This window comes from Sorex fumeus, unplaced genomic scaffold (genome assembly GCF_029834395.1).
Source record: "Sorex fumeus unplaced genomic scaffold, SorFum_2.1 ptg000033l, whole genome shotgun sequence".
NCBI lineage: Eukaryota > Metazoa > Chordata > Mammalia > Eulipotyphla > Soricidae > Sorex > Sorex fumeus.
Genome location: NW_026606090.1, coordinates 33,363,334 through 33,388,584, shown reverse-complemented (window position 1 = coordinate 33,388,584; position 25,251 = coordinate 33,363,334). Strand labels below are relative to the sequence as shown.

Below are 25,251 nucleotides of genomic sequence, written 5' to 3'. Positions count from 1 at the left end.
AAGGAATAAGTACGAGGCATCTGGGAAGCTTTAGTTGAGAGATGTCTGGCAAGCAGTTAGAAGCACAGATCTGTGGACGGGCTTTTATGTCAGTGAGCTCAGAGGTAAGAGTGTGAAAAGGATCGTCCACGCAGACGTTCTGCAGAGCAGAGTGAAATAAGGAAACCAGATCATGGTTATTTTATGGTGTCTGTTTCATGTCACGTGTGCATACACAGACAAAACCTGTTATTCCTGAGAAGTCAATAACAGTGATTTCTACTAGGGTGGGCACACATTCCCAGTGAGAAATGCAGTGGACGTGACGATTAAGATGGGGGTCACACGGAGTTTATTAGTAGTTTAAGATGCTCCTCATCTTGGAGAGATTATTATTTGGCACTAATCACAAATTCTCTCCGACCAATGCCTTCCAACCTGTGTACCACTGAATGGTCTGATGGCATCTTTGTGTCGTTGCCTCTTACATCTTTGTTTAATTTTTAAAAATTAATTTAAAAGTTGAAATTAAAGGTGCTGATTTTTTAGCAATGTTCTTTTGGAGAACTAAGTGGGAGAATGCTGAAATCTTTTCTACTTTGAAATAAAACATTCCATCATATTTGGCTTATTTTAACAATTGCTGTAGTTGCAAATTCTACTTTGATTTTTTTTTTTTTTACAGATACGTATTTCTTTTATCCTCTAAAAGACCTGAGAGGAAATAAAATGGTGGAGGGTGTCACACCCAGAAGTGTTCAGGGTTTTCTCCTTGCTCTGAGCTCAGAGATCCCTCCTGACAGGTTCCGGGGACCACACAGGGTGCCAGAATCAAACGCGGGCTGGCTTCTTGCAAGGCAGCATCCAGCCCATGGACTATTGCTCTGCTTCCGAAAAGACCTACTAAAAATTTTTAAAGAAAAATATTATGTTGTTAAGCAGATTTTTTTTTTAATTTGGCTTTCTTTTCTTGGAGGTTGGCATTTAGGGCTACAACTGGCTGTGCCCAGGGTCTCTTTGGGGGTGTTCAGGGATCCATATGCAGAGTTTGGAGCCCACCTGGGGTCAACTGCATGCAGGGAAAGTACCTTAACCCTGGTACTATCTCTCTGCTCCTATATTTGAATATCTAAGTTCACCTTCATAGCTAAGTTAATTTATTATTTATTTATCTGTTTATTTATCTGGTGATTTCAGTGATGAATGGACAGACCACTAAAACCTTACATAAATCTCAGGAGTTAATTTTCTACTACTTTTAAATTTCCATGTCTTTTACTCTCTGACTTTTTTCTTCTCAGACAAAAATACCTTTTTAAATTGCACCCTTACATTAAACTTATTCTATTTTTAGAATTTTACCTTAAAGAAATGTATTTATTTATTTATTTTTGTTTTTTGGGTCACACCTGGTGATACACAGGGGTTATTACTCCTGGCTCTGCACTCAGAAATTACTCCTGGCGGTGCTCGGGGGACCATATGGGATGCTGGGGATCGAACCCGGGTCGGCCAGGTACAAGGCAAATGCCCTACCCGCTGTGCTATCGCTCCAGCCCCACCTTAAAGAAATTTATTTAGTATTTACTTTTCATATTTAGAGACTAGAGTAATGCTTTTAATATTTTGACACTAGAGTTTCAAATATAATTTGAATAATATAATTCAAATATAATTTTTAAATAAAAGTTTTATTATGGCTGAGGAATGTAAGCATATTATTTAACTGTTAGCTGTGGTACCAGGAAATTTTAATAGTTTCTGATACAACTTCTCATCTGTAGGTAGGTTCATCGACAGTAGCATTATGTCTATTTTATTTTATTATCCTAAGGGAAGCTGCAAACCAGTATTTTTTAAATAAAGATTTAGATCTAATTTCCTTGCCCATCCTCTCATAGCTTATTCCTTCAGCCATTTAGAGTAAACCTAACTTTGCTGGTTTGGGTACAATGTTTACTTTACTCAGTATCCATTAATTTTTATTTTGGACAGAATGAGCATATAGTATGGGCCTGACATTGTATGAAATCATATTCTTGGAACTAGATTCTGTTATAAATTTCATTGCTCATTACCCATATACATATAAACATACTTTATATGTATATTATATGTATATATCACTTAGTCAGCATGGAAAGCACATAGATGAAATAGATATATTTTAACTTTTAAGTTTTACTAACTTTCTTTTTTATAAACACAGAATTCAAAAATCATATGCCTAGCTTACAACATTTCATGTGCACTTATAGGTGCTATTGTTACAATGTTTTTATTCATTTTTTCATTGTAGTCAATGTTTTTAATTAAGTAAAAGTGAATAATTATTTTTGTGGTTGGCAGTGTATTATCTGAAAGCTTAAACTAGCCAGTTGCCTGATTTTGTATGTCCCAGCTGATAAGATTGTTTGTTCATCTTTAAATATTGAACAAAGACTCAAAAGATGATTTTTTTGTTTCATGTAAAATCAGTAACATTGCTAAAATCAAGTTTAGCATCCATTAGCAAGATTTATAGAAATATAGCCACATCTATTCATTTGTAGGTACTCTATGACTGCTTTCTTGTTAAAGAAGCAAAGTAGAATGGTTTCAACGGAGATACTATAACCTAAAATATTTGCTGTTTTTTAAAGCAACTGTGCTGATACTTGGTCTAATGCATAGCAGACTTAAAAATGACTCCAAGTATTAAGATCAGAGATATGCTACAGGATTTAAGTTGCATGTCTTGCATGTTGCCAATCCTTATCCTTCTTTTTCACGGCAAGGACACCCAAGTATTGCTGGTTTTATCCCTGAAAGCCTCCAGCACTGCCACATGTGCTGTGGATGCCCCTGGGCACTACCAGCGTGGCCAGTGTGGACTCTGGTGCCTCATGACCTTTCTTTGGACCACTGACTAGTTAGTGGAGAATCAGGGGTGTGATCTCAGAGACCTCTGAGCACTACTTAGGAGGCTCAAACCCCCCAAATTTAAGTATCAGAAAGTTTATGAAATTAAACTAACACCAGAGTCAAATGTTTTTTTGCTCTAAACATAGTTTGGGTAACATATCCACTTTGTTTAACTGTTCTTATTGTTACTGTATGTTTGAAGTTTGCCTAAAGAATAAGACCACCAAGTTTTAGTTAAATTCTCTTTCCTTTCTTTCCTAACATTACCTGCATATTAAATTTATTAAAGTCAAGGCTATTGCACTGTTGGAATAACGTGTCCAGAAAGGGAAAAGGTTCTGAGTGAAATATTTAATCATGTTTTCTAGACTGACATTAAATAAATAGTTGAAATAACTATAAAAGGCAGATGACAGGACCTGTTAAGATGGGCCCATTGGATCTTTGATATGTTTATATTTTCATTAGAGGTTGAGGATAATTTAACTGGAAGTTGGCACCTGAAGACACATTGCTTCTGTATAGTAAAATATTCCATTTCTTTTTTCAGAGGTGACTGTCAAATTTATGTGGAATTTATACATAGAAACGGGGAAAAGCTGTCTTTTTTATTCACTTACTTAGCTGTCTTCTTAAAAAGTAAAGTGTTTGCTTGTTCCCTCATCCTAAATTTTTCCCTCCTTCAAAGTTTATATTGGATACAGTCCAAATAGATTATCTTGCAGAATGCTTTTCATATGAACAGTGAAATACTCCAAGAGGAAAACATAGGAAGATTTATTTTTGGTAAATTTCTGTTTCTTCACTGTTGTGCTCAACCTAATTGCAAGATTGGGTCTATGTATTTACCACTATCCTTTTCATAAGTAATAAACAGTTGTAGATTTTCAAATCATTTCCCAAAACCCATGAAAATCATTTGTGGAACACTCTGAGGAAATATTTTCATTTATTATTCTATTATTTATTGAATACTTGCAATGTGCTAGGCATTGAATCCAACACTTGGGATATATCAGTGAATCAGAGAGAAACAATGTGCATATTTCATTTATATATATTTATATACTTACATATATATTTGATTTGGGGCCACATCTGGAGGTGCTCAGAGTTGACTCCTGGCTCTGCTCAGGGATTACTCCTGGCGAGACTTGGTGGGCCATATAGGGTGCTGAGGATTGAACCCTGTTTGACTGCATGCAAGGCAAACACCGTACTGTCTCTCCGCCCCCCAGCAGCACTATCTCTCTGCCTTACAAGAGAATTTTCTAGTAAGGGGAAACAGATGTGAATTAATACATACAGTAAACAAGTAAATGGCTTTAGCCGTAGAGCTATCCAGTGAATCACTCTGAATTTCGGCATAGGTAATTTGAGAATGAAGACCCGAAGATGGGGAAAAGATGTCCTGTGTGTAGGAGATGGAAGATCATCCTGGTAAATGTCAAGTGAAGAGGAGGAAGGGTGGTCGGAAATGACACCAAATGTCATAAAGCCTTCGAAACCACTTAGAGGAGTGGGTGACTTTAGTGGGACTATGGGTGGGGAGTGAGTGTGTACAGAAGGAAGGGGGAAAGCAGGGAAGACGTTGTTGAAATTCAGGGGAGAGATGCTTGGGCAGGATCAGTCATTCGAGTCATGACGGTAGGGGATCTTTAGCTATTTAACAGAAGAGTACATTTTTGGAAGACTGGAAGTGGAATGATAAAGAATATCAGTCAACTAAATTGTGTTTTGCTTCTACCCAGAAAGCAGGAATTACTCAAGAATGGAGACATCCACAGGTTACATTAGTTTGCAGGGGAAGGTCAAAACCCCAACATTGGAATCCTAAATTAAAGACAGTTATTGAAATAGGATCGACAAAAGGCTGGGAGATGTCTCAAAGAGCAGGTGTGCGGGCTTCGAATGTGAGATGCTGGGTTTGCTACACAGTGTTGCATGGGCCCCTACGCACAGTGTGGAGTGACCGCTGAGTACTGAACCAGGAGTAACCTCGAAGCACGAACAACTCTTACATTCCAATGATACTTTCCTAGGTCTACCTCATGGAAGATATCAAAAAGATTACTGTATGAACTAATTGATTTATAAATGTGTGTGTATACACACGTGCATGTATATTAAATATTGTTGGAATATAAAGGAGTGAATATTCATTGAATAACTGATATTCAGTGATTGACTGGCCTCAGGCCCTCTGCTATCACAAAGGGGGATTGAATCAAATCATTATTGGAACCTCACAAGCTGAATAGTATTATAATATCTTGTGGAAGAATAGGATAAATTACTTGCCTGATATCCATGTTTGTGATTCTGGCTTTAAGGTTAAAACTTACATTTTATAACTTCAAATATATCCTTTTAAACTTTTTTCCAGTTATCTTACAGAATAAAAATTGTGTACCTGATAAGCTTCCACTGTTTAAACTCTAATTTTTTAAAAATCTTCAGATTACAATACAAGTGAACAAAAACAAGCTTGTAAGAAGCATGAACTCTACGTGAGCTTCCGGGATCTGGGATGGCAGGTAAGAATAGTGAATCAGCTTAAGTTCATATCTGCTTTCGTATGTATATCCTGAGTTCCTCAGAATCTTTTTCCCAACACAGTAATCAATTGGCTTGGACATGACTATTCAGTATTTGCATTTTTAAGATGCCACTTACTCTTTTATCATTTGAATCTAATTGCCAGAACTTATAGTAAACAACAATATTGAAGACAAGGAAGGGGGAAAGGTGTTGTTTAAATATTCCACTTATTTTTTAACATTATTTTTCAGATTAACCCCATTTGTTCCCCATGATTCCAAAATAGTTGTCTAAGGAAATCGAACCCTCAAGTAAAATGTCTTTGTTTATAAGGCAGATCTTCAGAAAAAAATGTTTCTTGTAAAAATGCCATCATTGTCTTTTACATATGTTTCACAAACAGGGTAAGAAAGGAAGATTTGACCAGATAGTTTTAATGGCTCTGTAAAGTTTGTATTGAATAGATGAGTAAGTCACATGTTAATAATAAAAGTCACTTAATTGTAATTTTTATATTATTTTGCATTCTTGCTCGAGCGGGCCCAGTAACGTCTCCATTGGAGACTTTGTTGTTACTGTGTCTGGCATATCGAATATTAGCATCTTATTGGGAAATAATTCAAATTTAATTATTTTTATGCACTGTAGCACTGTCCTCCCATTGCTCATAGATTTTCTCAAGTGGGCACCAGTAACATCTCCATTGGGAGACTTGCTGTTACTGTGTTTGTCGTATCGAATACGTCACAGGGAGCTTGCCAGGCTTTGCCATCTGGGTGGGATACTCTTTGTACTTTGCCAGGCTCTGCAAGAGGGGCAGAGGAATCGAACCCAGGCCAGCCTTGTGCAAGACAAATGCCCTACTCGCTATGCTATCACTCCAGCCCCACTACGAACATTTCAAAAATTTTTTTCCAGATACACTGCTTTCACACTAGCCAAAAGAAAATAAACTGTCTAAGTAGATTCTGGGTTGGAACTATAGCACAGTGTGTAGGGCGTTTGCCTTGCACGCAGCTGACCTGGCTGACCCAGGTTCGATTCCTCCACCCCTCTCAGAGAGCCCGGCAAGCTACCGAGAGTGTCTCGCCCGCACGGCAAAGCCTGGCAAGCTCCCCGAGACGTATTCGATATGCCAGACACAGTAACAAGTGTCACAATGGAGATGTTACTGGGCCCGCTGGAGCAACTCAATGAAGAACGGGAGGACAGTGACAACACTAGAAATAGGATATGACAGAAATGAACACATGATAACCTTTTAGTACCTGTAGTCAAACCATAATGCCAAAATAGAGAGGGGGAGAGGGACAGAAAGAGAGAGGGAGGGGGACAGAGGGATAGAGAGGAGCGAGGGAGAGAAGAAAAGTATCTGAATAGAGGCAGGCTAGGATGGGGGTGGGGGCAGGAGGGGAACTGGGGACACTGGTGGTGGGAAACGTACCCTGGGGTCAGGATCAGCTCTGGAACTGTGTACCTATGGCCACTCAACTAAACAATAATGAGTACCACGTGAGGTTAGAGTCCTTAAGGCCCACAACATGTTTGTGCACAAAAGCAGTCACTACTTCTCTGCTTCTACTGCCCCTTCTCTAACTGCTGGATGGGTCATGGTGCTCTTAGGGCATGGGAAAGGGTGGCAGCGGAGAGTGACCCAGGACAGAGAGTGACCCTGCCCGGGAAGTGCCACAGTCAATACTGAGCTGGGGTGTTGCAGGGGAGCATCAGCCTTCAGAGCTACAGGAACAGTAGAGAAGCATGTGAAGCTGAGCTGGGGTAGCCTTTGGGAGGGAGCAGCACATGGACGCTGGCCGCTGCCCACTGCCAGCAACAGTGTGTGACCGAGCGGCAGCAGGGGACTGCCAGGAGGGCCATCAGGGATGGGCCCCACGCAGACAGGATGGGGTTGCTCCGGGGGGCCTTGGCCAACGGGTCCAGGATGCGGTGAGCTCCGTGCCAACGCCCTGATCCAGGCCTGGTATCTCTCTCCAGCCCCCAGCACAGAATTTTATTGGGACTTAAATGAAAAATTAGCAGGAGGAGCTCTGCTAGATGCAAGAACTGTAGTGTGTAAACCCTACATAAAATGTTTTTTATGTAGGGTACCTATATTAAAATATTTTATGTAAACCATACATAAAATATTTTTACGATAAACAATTAATATGATAATTTTATAATAAACTTTTGGGATATGTTTTATAGTAAAACAGCATTAGTAGCTAAATAATTTAATGCTTGAACAAATTTGTACATTGGAAGGGGAAAAAATTTGGCAACAATTTCATATGTCTGTTTTTTTAGCTTCCTAAAATTTTTTCGCAATTTTCATTTCATTCTTTCTTTTTAATACACCGCTAATACATTTATTTTAGAGACTGTCAAGTTAATATGTGAATGAAAATAATGGCATAGTAAACAATTGTTAAAAGTTTTAGGAGGTTTTCAGGCTTCTAAAACAAGGGTTAGTTATTTGGAAGTAATTAGAATTATTAAAATTATGTTTATTCTTCTTTTCCTTTCTGGTTCACTTGAACTTTCCAGAGTTCATCATTTCCTGTTTAAACAATAAAGCTATTTCATAATTATGATTTTATTCACGAACACATGGGCTAATTTGTATTACAAATATCCTCTATAACAATCTCAGGAGATATTACAGAAGACAATTCTTGTGAAATATTTATATATTTATTGTAAACTTCAACTTAAAAGTAACGTGTATTTAAAAATAACAACTTAAAAATAAGGGCTTGGAGGAGGATATTCTATTAGAATAATCATTAGACCAAGAAGAGGAAATATATCTAGAATAAGTGTATTTAAATATTCTTTGAAATGTTTTGTTTTTATTGTGTTGATGTCGTTTTTTCTTTTTTTATGCATTTTAGGACTGGATTATAGCACCAGAAGGATATGCTGCGTTTTATTGTGACGGGGAATGTTCGTTCCCACTCAATGCTCATATGAATGCCACCAACCATGCCATAGTCCAGACTCTGGTACGCTTTGTTTTTGTAGCATTAAAAATGGTTTATGATGGGCTGGAGTGATAGCACAGCGGGTAGGGTGTTTGCTTTGCACGCAGCCGACCCAGGTTCGAATCCCAGCATCCCATATGGTCCCCCGAGCACCGCCAGGAGTAATTCCTGAGTGCATGAGCCAGGAATAACCCCTGTGCATCGCTGGGTGTGACCCAAAAAGCAAAAAAAAATAGTTTATGATGCTAGTATAATATAACTTATTTTAAAGAAAGATACTTATTAATCAGTGTATTATTTTCCAAGTTCCCTTAGTCTCTTTTTTTAGAGCCATAGTGGCAATTTTGGGTGTAGTTTAGAGATTCAAATTGGTTTCAAGAATCTCTAACCCTGATTCCAGAATAAGAAAAATCTTTGGGTGGAATATTGGGACAATCACATGAAAAGGTCATTTGTGCTAATTTCTTCATTCTCCAGGGTGACTCACCACCCAGCTTCCAGGGACTGTTTGAGACTTTGTAATTCATCAGTCAAGTTTGTGAAAATATTAAATACCAACTCTACTGAATTTCAGTTGAGAGTTTTTATTCTAATTATTTAAGAATGCCCCATAATATTCTTTGCTTTTACAGAAATTCACCTATGTAAAATATACACAGCAGATTCACCTTTACTTCTTGATCCTAAATTTTGGTCATCTTCCAGCTAGAAAGTAATCATCATTAGTCACTTCCACACTGAGGAATATTCAGGTGCTTTATCTCTACTAACCTAAGCTTATTCTTGTGAAAAAAGATAATTTTGTGTATAAAAGGACTTCCTGGTACATAAGTGAGGATGTGCTTCCTATAACAGCTCGTGAGAATCTTAAGAGTCTGAAATAGTCTATGTTTTGGTGTGTGACTCATTACAATGGCAAGGGGTAATCTTGGAAATGAAGAGGCTTCAGAAGGGGGAATAGATTATTTGATATAATTCCAACTAATTATTTGTATCAGTGATAATATTTTAGCAATGTATACTTAGTGGAAAAGGAAAAGAACAGATAATTTCATATTTAAGAACTTAATAATGGAAGGTATTTGGTGGACGGCAATAGGAGGAAAAAAACTGTTAGAAAAAAATCTATCTCTGTGGGTGTGACTAGTTTAGGACCCAAAGAAAAGTGAACTATTTGAATTTCTGAGGAATTGACTCTTCAAAGGGTTACTTCTTTTCCAAATTAATTTGGAACACTGATGGAGAAGGTAAGTTACCTTCTGACTGAGAGGCAAGGAGACATGGGTGACCTGATGGTTTTCTGCATCTTTCCCTTGGAGTCACTCAGAATTTGCTAGGCACAATTCACATTTGTGGCTGCTAGAACCCTCGTCTTGTTGAAAGTTTTGAAGAGAACTTTGGAGTAGAGAGAAACAAATCAAATCAATGTGTGTTTTCTGCACATTTTGGTTGAGAGGCAGGTTCAGGCGCAGGTGGGCATGGCTAGACAGCTACTAGCTCCAGTCCTGTGCCTCCCCACCGCCCACGGACCTGCAAGTGTTAGGGTGTCCAGGTCTCTGGGGGCTTCCGACCCCTGTCTTTCGGTACTACCCTTGAGATATAGCAGTGCTCCTTCAGAAAATGGGGTGGGTTTAGGGAAATGAGAGGCCAGGACTTCTGCGATTCCCTCATTATTTCACCCCATTCCTCAGCAAGCCCAGGAGTGGCCAGAGCCCTCCATTCCAGAAGCTTCCAGAGCCTGGATGGTTAGGGGACAGCAGAGCAGCAGAAGGAAACCAACTTTCAGCTCACCTGAGCCCCGCAGGTCCCAGGAAAATGGATGTTTGGAATAATAGTCGCTCAGAAACGACCAGCACAGAAGTGGGCACTCCGTCATTCTCGGGGAGCTGTAGGGTCTGATGCTCCTGCATGTTCACCCTGGGTGCTCAGCACAGTGATGCTCTGCCAGGAAGGTGCTGAAGACACGATCCCTCAAGTCTGGCTTCTGTCCTGGGTCATAGACATTCACAGTGACCTGACGTCCATCGAGTGAGTGAGCAGTGCTGCCACTTCCCATCTCCGAGGGACAGCTTTCGGGACAGGGCAGATGTGAGGGTCACCAGCATTAGCTATGGGGACACGCCACTCAATTCTCAGAAAATCTTGCTTTTTGAAAAAAAATTTTATTGTACTTTCAGTGATTTAGAAAGTTTTTTTTTTTTTAACTTTCAGTTTATATCTAACACAGCAAATGTTCCTTAAGGCAAACAATGCTTAATTGTTGGGAAAAAAATACTTCAAGCACTCTCTTTGATTTCTTTTTCTTTTCTCTCTCATAATGTTCATCTCCATTTTGTCAGCTCTCAGGGCTGTAGTCTAGAAGGCTGTGTCAGGAAAGAAATGTAAAAAACATTACATAGATTTGGAACAAGACCTCACTTCTGCATCACTGTCCTGGGATATAGGTCATAAGTCATCGCCAAACTCGAAGTGTCCATGGGAAGTCTTCCCCCCCCCCCTTTTTTTTTTCTGGCACTGTGCACTTTCCACGTTTGTTCTATGAAGGATGTGAAACAAGACAGGAATGTTTGTTGTTCAAGAAAAAGCATGTTTGTGACTAATAGGTTTGAGAAACCATTCAAGAACAATCCATTTTTTCAGTGACTGTTTCGTGGGGCTGCCAAGGCCATTGACACAGAGGGTTATCAATCATGTATGTGTGGGTCATGGAAGATGAAGCTGACCAGGGACCAGGCTGCGTCTGAACTTGTCGAAGCCATCCAACTTTTAGTTTTGTGAGGTCTTAGGAAATTTCAAGTTCATGTCAGCTCACCTCATTTTTCCTGCTGTTTCTGTCTGCATGCAGGGCTCTTATATCATTTCAGCCAGGACTTTGTGCAGCCAAACTCGAAAGAGTCTGCATTTGCTTTTTGTAGACCCCTGGGGAGTCATCAGCGGTACTTCCCTTCAGCCCCTTTGGGGAAAGGCTTGGGCTGGGTGGTGGGAAGGGAAGCCACGTTCTGGTTCCTTTCTCAATTATTGCAAATCAGGCAGACTTCCAGTCTGATCAAAATGAGTATAAACCTTTTATTTAAGCTTTTCACTTTCTCTCTACCTTGTTGGTTTTCTTTTTCTTTTTTTTTAAGGTCTGGAATAGGGGTGAGTAGTGAATATGCAGTTTGTGAAATATCTTGACTCTTGCTTCTGACTTAGCTTGCTTTTTGGCCCTTCCTTTTAAGAGAGAAAATTGAGGGATTTAAAACTTCTGCCAATCTGGTAAAAAATTCTGTGGAGAAGAATTGAAATCATTGCTGTAAAGCAAGTCTTCGATTGTACCTAGGGTTTAGGTTGCTGTGATTTTTTATACTTCCTTTACCGTAGATAATTAAAAGTGGGCATAACTTTAATGCTTCGTTGTTAAATACCCTTTACAAATAATTCTTAAGCCCGAATATTTCTACGGTCAGTCGGGTGGTGATGTTCATTTTCATCCTGTGGGTCTCATGAAAGGATTTAAAATGGTCATTTGAACTATACGCCACTCGTGGTTCGTTGCCTTGTCTTTTTATGCCAGGGAAATTTTCCACTAAATATTCCATCAAGGGACCTTTTTTTTTCTTAGATGGTAGAATATGTTTCCAGGCCCCAACACGTAATTGCCACGACTTGGTTGATTCTAAATGTGAATGTCTTAGCATGTATTCTTCCCTCTTTATGTCCTACATAAATAGAAAGGGTGGGAGCTGAAGGGTACGGCTGGGTGTCAGTGATAACGCGAGCATATTACTTTAAAGCTGCAGACAAAATGTCGACATTATTTCTTTAAAAAACAAAACAAAACATTTGTTTCCATTCTCAGGTTCATCTGATGTTTCCTGACCATGTACCCAAACCCTGTTGTGCTCCGACCAAATTAAACGCCATCTCTGTGCTGTACTTTGATGATAGTTCCAATGTTATTTTGAAAAAATACAGAAACATGGTAGTGCGCTCCTGTGGCTGTCACTAAGATTAAACAATAGCGTTAATAAGAAAAATCTGTATTAAGGTAATGACTACAATAAAAACACTGCTTTCAGACAACAGGGGAATTTTGTAAAATTAGTGTGGTTCATTTCATCTCTATGTATGATACCATGTATATAGTCACTTTTATTTATTTAAAGGTATGTATTCTTTTTTTGTGGATACCTTATTATTGAAATATATTTTATAATTTACTGCATTTCACAATTGGTTACCCAGCCTATTCAATGCCATTTCAACTTTTTGTTTCTAATTAACATTTTGTTATCTAATTTTCTGAAATTAGTACTCCCTTGATTTAAATTTTTGTGGAAGGAAATTGAAATGCATTTGGTTATGTTGTGCCAATTAAAGCCATGACATATTTATTTTTAAATAAAGTTAAAAAAAAACCTAAACAAAAATCTTAAATCAAGAGTTCTTTTACAGATTTTGTTTCATTAGAGAAAGTAAAATGTTGAAATGGATTTGAATAGTCAACTGTAGGCAGAACATAGCAGCTGAAAGATTGCATGTCACTGTTTTAACTATTTGCTTGAACAGAATGGGTGGGACGCTAGCGTGCTACTTCTTGCCTGGTGGGTTGTAGATTTTACAAAGAGCTCAACACTTCAGGGATTCTGTGAGGTGAGCTTGCACCTATGTTCATAATTTTCCGAGTTCATACAAAAAGTTCCAGGACAACCTTCTTACCTCAAATAAATCATGCCTGCCCACTATCTAGAACACTACTGCTGCGCTTCCCCTGAAATTTAAAAATGGTCCAAGATAAAGAAACGTTTACGTTTGGTCTACTTCTCTCCCCCAGAGTCACTGAGTATAAAAAACACCAGAGCAAAGATGGCTCAGGAAGGAGCATTTTCACCAGTTCCACTTGAAAACTGAGTTTGCTGATTGATGCGATACAAGGGATTTTATTTAGGGTAAAAGCACTGAAACTAAACTGGAGGAAATTACCAAAAATCCCAGAATGGCTTTGACAGAATTGCCATTTCGAAAGAACAGCTGAAATCCATTTTTCATATCTTTGAGAATGAGCTCAATGAAAACCTTATTTTGTAAGGGGATTTTGTAAACCTTCCTCCAAGCACAAATAATTCCAAGTGAGAAGGTTCTGTTTATGTATGTGCATGTGTGCCCTTCCCTCTGAAATTAATTTATTTTCTCTCTCTGCCTCTAAGTTCTTTTTTTTTTATTAACACACACTGACTTTTTGAAGAATGATATGTAGATGGACTATGCCTCCATTTAGGTTTATTTACAGTTATCTAAAATATTCATAAAACATTTACTAATCATCCCTTGGGATTTTTAAAATAAATTTGTATCAGAAGTTGCTTCAAAAATGCTATGGGGTTGTTAGCAATTCAGGTTTATTGCAATATGTTTTAAAATATGGTTAAGCTAAGAGAAAAGTTGATAACTATATTGGGAGTACGTTAAGTAATATATTTTTTAATTAAAGGTGTACCATTGTAAGAATTGAAAAGGAAGACTATTATATTATTCTTTAAATGTGTTGTTTAAATATATTTCTATATTTTAAAATATATTAAACTTATAATGCTAGTTTCTATGTGCTCCTTGATTTGGCTCTTTATTTAAGAGGAATGCAAACTGTAAGTATGTCATAAAATAAGATTATAAGTATATCAGATGTAAAATATTTTTGGATTATACGATTCTTTATTTTGTTTTTAATTGCCAAACTAGTTGTATTGTTAATAAATAACTCACTATTAAATGAATAAATGATCATTTTATGAATTAAGTATTTTAATGTATTAAAGCAATAAAGTTATTTTTAAAATAGCAATATATGATTAGGGTGAGAAAATATATAATTTGTTCTCTCTAATTTCAGAAATATTAGCTGCGTTACTTTTATTTTCTCAAATTACATATATCTGCACATGTTATACGTTTGTATATGCAAATATCCTAATCATCTTAACAATGAGAGCAAATTCCTAACATCACTTTAGTGACACTAATGCTGCTACTAGGAATAAAAGTTATCTGATTTAGTTTCACAAAGTATCAACTCCTTAGGTGTTTTTACTTTTAAAGTTTTCTGGGGGGGTATTATAAGTATTTTATGCTTTATATATGTTCTGCTCTGTAAAGTGGCCCTAGTCCTGTTTCAAAAAAGAAAGACATAAATCAAAAATATTAAAATTCTTTAAAACTAAGCAAAATAAATGATCGTAATAGAAATACAAGAAAATACAAGAGAATTCAGTTATCTTTTTCCAGTGAAAGAACTGTCCTTTCATAAGTTCTGTTACACTGGCATCAGATCTGAGCTAGAGCCCTGGGTCGTAAATGGTCTGGCAAATATTATCTCTCGAGACGTTTCCAGTGAATAATTAGCTTATGCTGTAGTTCCACTCAAGGCAGAAGAAATCCGCATTCTCAAGCACAAGTAACTGCCTCATAACCATCCAGTCAAGTGCTCAATCAACCATCCAATTTCCATCTCAGATTACCTGTTTTTCTGTTTTCTCTTTTGCAGGATTTCTTTCTTTCTTTCTTTCTTTCTTTCTTTCTTTCTTTCTTTCTTTCTTTCTTTCTTTCTCTTTCTCCCTCCCTCCCTCCCTCCCTCCCTCCCTCCCTCCCTCCCTCCCTCCCTCCCTCCCTCCTTTCCTTCCTTCCTTCCTTCCTTCCTTCCTTCCTTCTTTCTTTCTTTCTTTCTTTCTTATGAGAGGAATGAGGGGGAGCCTGCAACTTTTTAAAGTTAGAAGTGAAGTGGGGCCATCTCAGCAAGAAAGCATCGCATTGCTAACTATATAGCAAATTTTTTTTATCATGTTCGGTTAAATTCAGTTTTTTTTTTAATAATAGAAGGGAAAGTAGGAAAAGTGACAATCTATGGCAATCAAATCAACAATTAAAAGGGAATAAAGGTTCTGTAAAAATTACTTCAAAGTGGGTTGTCCTATTTGTTAAATATTGCTTGAAAGTATCAGGATAGGGATGTATTTTTTTTTTTAAAGATGTAGATTGCACAGATCGATTTTGAAATTTCAAAGAATTTTCAGAATTTTTAAAACATGCAACTTTTAAGTATTTGTTTCAGCTTCCCGAAAGCACCTAGTCTCCACTCTCTGGAAAGGCCTCCTCATACCACAGTGAGGACAGAGGACCCTGGAGCACATGGGTTCTTGTCCAGAGACAGTCCAAAGAGACTGGGAGTAAGACACACGCAAGCAGGCGGCAGAGTTAATAGGCACCTTATGGGAGAAAAGGAGTGAAAGGGTGGAAAGCTAAGGCATGGGGTTTCCTTCAATTGATGTCTGATAAAGGTCAAGAACCTCTCCTTTCACACACTCTCTTCACTTGGAGCTTGGCTGAGCAGTTTGCATGGGGCTTAAGGTATGCAAAGTGGCAAACAGAGGATTGTCAAAGAGTAAGATACTGAGTGGGCAATTCTCTGTGTGCCCTGGGGAGGTACCCTGGGCCCATTCTGCTGGGGAGTTTCTCTTTGAGCCACTCTCTTTCTGCTCTCACTCGACCTATTTCACTGCTGTCCCTATGTCCCCATGTCAGAATTTATGATTCAGTTTACATATGAGTGTCAGAGAGGTCCAAAATGGGTGCACGAGTGGGAAGTGAAAACTGTCGCCCCTGCCACGAGTTCATTGTGGCTACGAATATACAGGGAAACATAAATCAACCTACTTAAAAAGGTAGATAGTATTTTTTTTCCCTGACAGTGAGCCATGCTGAAAGCCCAAATTAGGAAAACTCTATCTCAAGCCACAAGGCCAATGGTAGGAGGTAAGAAATTATTTTCCTAATTCTGTTCAAATAGGTACATCTAAAATTCCAGGCGCAGTTGAAGGTTTATATGTAAGGCAGTATCTGTCTTGGAATATAAGAAGTAAAATTAACGACAAGAAAAACCTTAAACATACATCATTGAGTATAAAATTTTAACAATTCTTTAAGGTAAAAGTAAAGGCCCTCCCGTTGATCGTCGATTTGCTCGAGCGGGCCCAGTAACGTCTCCATTGGAGACTTTGTTGTTACTGTGTCTGGCATATCGAATACTCTCGGTAGCTTGCCGGGCTCTCCGAGAGGGGCGGAGGAATCGAACTCGGGTCGGCCATGTTGGCCGCTTGTAAGGCGAACGCCCTACCCGCTGTGCTACCGCTCCAGCCCTAACAATTCTTTATTAAGTGATATATTTACAAAAGAAAAAAAAATCAATGGAAAAAGAGCAAATGTTCTCTTTAATAAGGATAACTTAATGAACATGTAGAACACTGCAGAATATACATTATTTTTAAGCAAACAGAAAACACATTATGATTGGTCATTTCACCCACTTTTAAAAACTGTATGCTGAGTCAGGTCAAATTCATGACAAGGCCAAATTCATGATGTATAAGTATATCAGAACAAATTTTTCTTTCTGTAGATGCAACACTGTAGCACTGTCCTCCCATTGTTCATTGATTTGCTTGAGCGGGCACCAGTAACGTCTCACAACAAATTGTGAGACTTGCTGTTATTGTTTTTTGGCATATCGAATTCGTCACTTGGGTAGCTTGCCAGGCTTTGCCATGTGGGTGAGATACTCTCGGTAGCTTGCCGGGCTCTTTGAGAGGGGCAGAGGAATCAAACCCAGGTCGGCCGCGTGCAAGGCAAAAGCCCTACTTGCTGTGCTATCACTCCAGCCCTTCCTGTAGATGTACAAGTACAAAATAAACAGAATATGTCCTTCAGAAAGAGTATAACTAAATTACAGTGCCCTCTTTTGTAATATAAGAATATGCTGTTGTTACCTATTCATTTGTTGGTCTTCCTCCTCATAAAAGTTGTTAGGACTTAAATTTTTCGGCTTAAAACTGATAAATCAAAGGGATTTTGTCTTAGCTCAGAAAGATATTCCCTGAAAGGTCATTGACACTGGTGGATCTAAAATTGCATAACGGAAAGAAAAGAGACCAGAGTATTGCTTAGACAACACCTGTAGGTCTGACCAACCCTTCCTAACATTGCTTCAATTAGCAAGTGAAATAAAGTAGATATGAGAGCACAAGCCTTAGTTCAGAGATATGAGATATCTCTTATCTTAGTCCAGAGATATGAGAAAGAGGAATTTTTGAAAAATCTTGGCTATTCAATATAATTGTTCCAATGACTGATATCCCACTAAACTCCAAGGGCTATTCTTAAGGGAAAAGACGTGAAGCTACTTCCTGTATCCCCACTACACTAATTCAGCTTCCAGGTCTTGATAAAAATTTTCCATTTAGGGAAATGGCCTCACTGCGTTCTGCCTGCTGGTACTCTCCTGATTCCCAAAGGCCCTTCTCATTTGCTACTTCCTTCAAAAAAGCTGAATATACCGAACCAGATGTGCTTGATCCCTCCAATAAACCACAGCCACACTCTTATTTCTGAGTTATGCATCACATTATACCAGCTATGACAGTTATTTGGGAAAGAAAACGTGTACTCCTTACACACTGGAAGACAAAGAAATCCTACCATGTTCATTCATTTATTCTAATTCCTTAAAAATGATCATAAATTTTTCTGAATTAATGTTCCATAAATTACATGGAAATGAATAGCAAGCAGCTTGCCGTATTAATTTCGGTGTGTGTGTGTGTGTGTGAGAGAGAGTATGCGTCTGTGCGTGTGTGCATGTGTGCGTGTGTATGCATGTATGTGTGAGTATGCATGTGTGTGTGCCTCTGTGTGCATGTGTGTGTGAGAGTTGTGTGTGTGTGTGAGCATTCTCACAGTACATGCATGTTGGGGCGTATCTGGTGGCCTACATGCACCCAAGTAAACAGGAGAATTTATTTTCATTATAATATGGGATGAGTTGCTCCCAGACCATGAGTTGATTGTAGGAATTTTAACTTTTTTCCTTTAAGTTTGATTAAAGAGCTTTGATTTACAAAGTTACTGAGAGTTGTATCTTAGACTAATTCGAGACACTCCCTCCACCAATGCTCCCAGATTCCCTCCCTGCAGCCCCTATTCCACCCCTACCTTGGCATTTTAACTTCTGAGTGAGAAGCCCACACGAATATCTATCCTAAGATAAAAGGATTTGGCCAGTGACATTAATCAGCATATAATGTCATTTAAAGGTATATAAGATTAGCAAAATTATCCCTAGAGATAGAAGGTACTAGCAATAAAAGAGAATCGGTTTTCATTACCGGCTCAATCATGCCCAATGTCTACATATGAGGAAGCATGACTTTATGAATAGTCCTATGACTTTATGGATAAGGTTATTTCTGTGTCCTGAGAGAGTTTACTTGGAGGTAAACTCCCATTAAATCCCTCCAGTTAATCTCTGCAAGTTTAACTTTGGTTAAGTTACTGAACATTTCTCAGAAAGTAAAATCTAAGTACTAGTTTACTAAGCATACTAATGTCACTTGATCACTTGACTTCCCGTTAATTGTCGATTTGCTCAAGCGGGCACCAGTAATGTCTTCATTTGTCCCTGTCACGTGCTAGTGTAGCCCAATGGCGTCTGTTCATTCTAGGAACACGAAGAGCCTCAAACCAATCGTTCATGATCTTGATGAAGAAGTCTGACCATCTGGTAGGTGGGTGGCCATGCGGTCTTTTGACATCCCGTGGAATTCAGTCAGTAACGGCTCTAGTCCAGTGCTCATCTCTAAATCTCATTACACGACCAGCCCATCTGATTTTTGATGTCTTGGCAAATGTGACAGCATCCCTGATTCTTGATCTTCAACAGAGGTCAAAACTCTGGATTCTTTCTCTCATATGAGTGAAACATGATACTCCAAGCATAGCTCTTTCAATTCCTCTTTGGGAGACCCGAATAGCGTTCTCATCCTGTTTGAGTAGGGCCCAGGTCTCCGAGGCATATGTTAATGCAGGAAGAACAGTGGAATCAAAGAGATGTGCCAGGAGCTGGAGGTTCTTCTTCCTCTTAGCTATTTCTTCGACGCTCTTGAAGGCGTTCCAAGCCGCTCTCTTCCTCCTGCGCAGCTCGGGTGCCAGGTCATTTGTCATGTTGACTTCTCGACCTAGGTACACATAGCTGTTGCATTCGGAGATGGTCGTTCCGTTGAGAGCGAATGGGGCATCAGGAACGAGGCTGTTTCTCATAAACATTGTCTTCGTAAGATTCAGCTGTAGTCCTACCTTTCCACATTCACAGTCAAAGTCAGCCAGCATTTGTGCCGCTTGGCTGATGTTTGGTGTTATTAAAACAATGTCATCAGCAAAGCAGAGGTGGTATAGTAGCCGACCATCTGTCTTCACTCCCATTCCTTCCCATTCCAGTCGTTGCATGATGTTCTCGAGGATGGCACTGAAGAGTTTCGATGAAATGGTATCACTCTGCCGAACCCCTCTCTTGACATTGATGATTATTTCTTTGTAGAATGGTGAGATCCTGGTAGTGAATCTGCAATACAGCTCACGGAAGATCCTGATGTATTGTGTTTGAGTGCCCTAATTGGCTAGGACTTCAATGACCGCTTCCGTCTCAACAGAATCAAAGGCCTTCTTTAAATCAATGTACGTTAGACAGAGCGGCATCTTGAACTCCCAAGAAACCTCAATGAGCTTGGTTATCATGTGGATATGGTCGATGGTGCTGAATCCTTTTGCGGAACCCTGCTTGCTTGCATGGTTGTCCTTCATCTAGTGTTCTGCCAATCCTATTTAGGATGATTCGAGTTAACAACTTGTAGATGACAGACAATAGGCAGATCAGGTGATAGTTGCCAGTGTTGTGGATGTCTCCCTTTTTGCACAGTAGTACGGTCCTGCTGGTTTTCCATTGGGACCGAACAATGGTAAAAGCGTGAAAGATAAAGTAAGACATCACTGGTATGACCGAGACAAGAAGGCACCAATCTCATCACGCCGTTTTCAACACTGGAGAAGAATTGTTCCTCAGAACATGCGGGGGGTGTCGGCGTCCTTGTCAACACAAACTTGGCCATGAGCATTGATTCATTCGAATGCCTAACAACCCGAATTGGACGTGTACATTTGAATAGATGTGGCTCACTGCTGGCAGTTTCTATCTTCCTTGTCTACACACCAACATCCAATTATGATGAAGGAGAAATTGAAAAGTTCTTCTACATGCAGCTGGAGAAGTTCTATAAAGAAGACCACACCTTCTACAAGATCATTGTGGGTGATTTTAATAGGACCGAGAAGATCAGCTGAAGAACTTCCCATCGGGACCCATGGCCAAGAATGGAACGAACAGGGTGAGAGACTGTCTGAGTTCATCATGTCGACCAAGACCATCCATGGTAACTCAGAGTTCCAGAAGGCAGAATCTAAACCTTGGACATGGGAGTCTCCTGGTGGACAATTCCACAACAAAATAGACCACATCATATTCAATCAACGGTTTTGCCTGACCTATGTCGCTGTTGTCCCAAAATTCCAAATGGATAGGACCACCATCTCCTTTGTGCAAAATTCTACTTCACAGAGCGGGGAGAAAGGGCTGCAAAGTTCAAAAAGAGAACTCCCAGAACGACCACCAACTGGGAACTCTTTGGCACTATTGCGGCAACATGGGAAGATGCCATTGTTGACAACATTGACAAGGAATATGATCGACTGGTTCAGCACCTCCATGAATGTGCGAGGAACACCAAGCGAGAGATAGCCACAAAAAAACTCTTGAGCTAATTCGCCAACGTGGTTTGGCGCATGCCTCAGGCAACTGCAAGCGAACGTCCGAGCTCGCAAAGCAGTGCAGAGATGCGATCAAGGAAGACCTCAAAGAGAGAAGAGCAGAAGTGCTGGTAGATGTGGCACGAGCTGGGAAAAGTATTTGTAACACCCGCCTGTCCTTCACCAACTAACTACAAGACCAAGATGACTGCCCTCCGACGTCCTGATGGATCTATCACATCTTCCAGAAGGGCAATGGAGAAGATTATCCATGACTTCTACTCAGATTTTTTTGATAGCCATGTCCACCTGCCTACATACCAAATTCCACAGGATTGATATGTCCTTCCCAATGTTCTCCCTTCTGAAATCCGACATGCCATTTCATCAGTAAAGAAGCAAACAGCACCCAGCCCAGATAAGATCAGACCTGAACACCTGAAGAACCTGCAGTCAGTACTCATCAATATGCTGGCTCGGCTCTTCACACGCTACCTATACTAATGTAATTTAGTAATAAAATTCTGTGTGCTTTGCATTTAAAATAGTCAAAGTCGTCTTCAGTACGTGAATAAGTCTGTGGGAAAAACTATGAATGCAACAGAATATCCAGGAACATTTGTATGAAATGTCATTGACAAAAATGTTACATGATTATGAAGTCAATTAAAAGGAATTAAATAGTTGAGCGAGACAGCACAGCTTTGCATGTGGGAGGCTACAGTTCCATCTCCAGAACCAAGGGTGCTCTGGACCTCTGGCTTTAAAATCTCCAGCACAGAACCAGTTGGGCAGTAGCTCCTGATCCTGTCGTCAAAGCACAAACATCACCAGGAAATAAGTTAAATAGAACGTACACTAGTTGTATAAAAGGTTTAAAAGAGAAGCCATCTCTTAAGAAATACATTTCAGATTTAAATTTTTAATAAATATTAAGATAGCTTTCCAGTTAAAGCAGGAAAAAACATTTCTAGAATTGCTGTTAATATTTTGTCATTCCTAACTCCCAGTATAGATAAGATACAAACTTGTTTCATAACTTCCAATTATAATACCATTTAAGTATTATCAAAATTTAGTTGAATCAAATACTATGTTTGGACAGAAATTAGTTATTTCCCATTTATAAAATCAGAGATATTTTGCAGTATGGTCTTGCTAGTAAGAAAGTTTGTTTTCTAAACAACACATATATTGTACAAAGGAATTTATATCAAAAGGATGGACAAATTGTATTAATTGTTATATTTGTGGAATTACTCCATAGGTAGGCAATATTATTAAATTAAGAAACTATTTATTATCAGATATTTTCAGATATCATGTGTTAATGCTAGTCATTACACAATGCAGAATATGTCAGTATTGTTTTCAGATACTGTTTTACATCTATGCTGAATGTCCTTACTTAGTTTTATGTATAAGTATCTAAAATTTTGTCTATAGATATGGAAGGAGTATTTTTAATATACTATATGTTTTATTTTTTTTATTAGCCCAATTTCTAGCAACTCTTTGAGGGGATTCATACTGCCACATCTATTGCAGGTTACACTGTGGTGAGTCTTTCAAAGAAATCTTTATGTCCTCTCTTCAAGTGTCTTCTCTCCAGCAAGTGTGAATGACAATGAGCTCAGAAAGACAAACGTATAGTTTATTTAAAATAAGTGCACTAATTTTTTTTTGTTAGGGGGCCTCACCACTGTGTACTCAAGAATCATTCCCAAAGGACTTGGGGAACTATCCGGGGTTCAGGGGATCAAACCTAGGTTGGCCATATGCAAGGCAAACATCCTGCCTGGGGTCTTTCACCCCTACCCCCACTAAACTGTTTTTAATATAATATTTACCATGAAAAATAAAAGTAGAAAATTTCTTATTATACACAAGTTACATAATGCATTACTCTTCATTGTCTAAACACCAAAAATGTAGCTTTCTTTCGTGGGGAGTTTAAATTCCTACAATGATTTTAATTTTACATGATATACACTCTAAGCATAATGAAAAAGAAGAAAATGAAAACGAGATGAGACCATGTACAGAAATAATCCAATAGAATAATGAGTAAACATTTGAGCAAGAATTCTTTCCCAAAAGGAAAAAGTTACCACCAAGAAATTTGCAAACATAACTTCAGAAAGGGCATCATAAGATTACACAGCCTGCCATATTGGCAAAGAAGTTTTACACTTCTTCAAGAAATAAAAGAGAACACCAGGAAATGGAGACACATCCCCTGCACATGGATAGGGAGGATTAACATTATCAAAATGGCAATACTGCCCAAAGCACTATACAAATTTAATGCAGTTCCAATCAGGATACCCATGACATTTTTTCAAAGAAATAGACAAAATACTCCTGAAATTCATATGGAAAAATAAACCTCCGAATAGCTAAAGCAATCCTTGGGGGAAAGAAGATGTGTGGAATCACCTTCTCCAACTTCAAACTCTACTACAAAGTAGTAGTAATTAAAACAGCATGGTATTGGGCTAGAAACAGACCTGCAGACCAATGGAATAGAGTTGAATATTCTGTCAGAGACCCCCAAATATATGGTCACTTAATCTTTGACCAAGGAGCAAAGAAATGTGAAGTGGAACAAGGAAAGCCTCTTCAACAAATGGTGCTCGGAAAAATGGATAGTTACCTGCAAAAAAATGAACTCTGACCTCTGTCTAATACCAGGCACAAAAATCAGCTCAAAGTGGATTAAAGACCTCAATATCAGACATGAATCCATAAGGTACATAAAGAAAAATGTAGGCAGAACCCTCCATTACATTGAAGCTAAAAACATCTTTAAGGATGAAACAGCACTGACCATGCAAGCGGAAGCAACATAAACAAATGGAACTACATCAAACTACGAAGCTTCTGCACTTCAAAAGAAACAGTGACCAAAATGCAGAAAGAGCCCAGAGAACAGGAAAGAATATTTACCCAATACCCATCTGATAAGGAATTAATATCCAGGAGATATACAAGACACTAGTAGAATTGTACAAGAAAAAATCCTCCAACCCCGTCAAAAAATGGGGAGAAAGAATGAACAGAAGTTTCCTCAAAAAAGAATACAAATGGCCAAAATGCACATGAAAAAATGCTCCACATCACTAGCTGTTGGGGATATGCAAATCAAATCAACAATTAGACATCATCTCACACCACAGAGACTGGCATGCATTGAAAAGAACAAAAGCAACCAGTGCTGGCATGGATGTGGGGAAAAAGGGACACTCACTGTTGGTAGGAATGCCGACTGGTCCAGCCTTTCTGGAAAACAATATGGACAGTCCTTCAAAAATTAGAAATTGAGCTTCCATATGACCCCGCGATACCACTTCTGGAAATATATCCTGAGGATGCAAAAAAGCACAGTAGAAATGACATCTGCCCCTGTATGTTCATTGCAGCACTGTTCACAATAGCCAAAATCTGGAAACAACCCAAGTGCCCTAGAATAGATGAGTGGTTAAAGAAACTTTGGTACATCTATACAATGGAATACTATGCAGCTGTTAGGAGAGATGAAGTCATGAAATTTGCTTATAAGTGGATAGATATGGAGAGAATCATGATAAGTGCACTTCAAAAGTGTGTCAGAAAGAGAGGGACAGACACAGAAGGACTGCACTCATTTGTGGAGTATAGAATAACATAACATGAGGCTGACGCCCAAGGACAGTAGATACAAGGGCCAGGAGGATTGTCCCATAGCTGGAAGCCTACCTCATGAGCGGAGGGGAGAAGGCAGATGGAATAGAGAAGGGATCACTAAGAAAATGATGGCTGGAGGAATTGGTCAGGATGGGAGATGTGTGTCAAAAATAGATAATGTACCAAACATGATGACCTCTCAATGTCTGTATTGCAAACCATAATGCCTAAAAGTAGAGAGAGACTATGAGGAATATTGTCTGCCATGCAGGCGGGGGGAAGATGGGGTGATTGGTGGTGGGGAATGTGCACTGGTGGAGGGATGGGTGTTTGATCATTGTGTGATTGTAACCCAAACATGAAAGCTTGTAACTTTCTCACGGTGATTCAATAAAATTTTTTCCAAAAAAAGAAGTCTTAAAGATTACTCTAATATTTAGTTATAGAATATTATTGGGCAATTGGTAAAATAATTTCAAAAATAACTTTTATAAGTATGTTAAAATAATTTACATATGCT

The 25,251-nt window shown here is 38.8% G+C and overlaps 1 protein-coding gene across 1 annotated transcript in view; it reads left to right on the top strand.

The window, feature by feature from the left end:
• BMP5 (bone morphogenetic protein 5) overlaps positions 1 to 14,183 on the top strand; it is a 134,994-nt gene extending 120,811 nt beyond the window's left edge. Inside the window, exons 5-7 of the mRNA XM_056116892.1 lie at positions 5,344 to 5,420; positions 8,316 to 8,426; positions 12,244 to 14,183. Coding sequence (XP_055972867.1) covers positions 5,344 to 5,420; positions 8,316 to 8,426; positions 12,244 to 12,393 — 338 coding nt within the window. The 3' untranslated portion in view covers positions 12,394 to 14,183. The remainder of the gene's footprint in view (positions 1 to 5,343; positions 5,421 to 8,315; positions 8,427 to 12,243) is intronic.
• Positions 14,184 to 25,251: the final 11,068 nt, after the last annotated feature.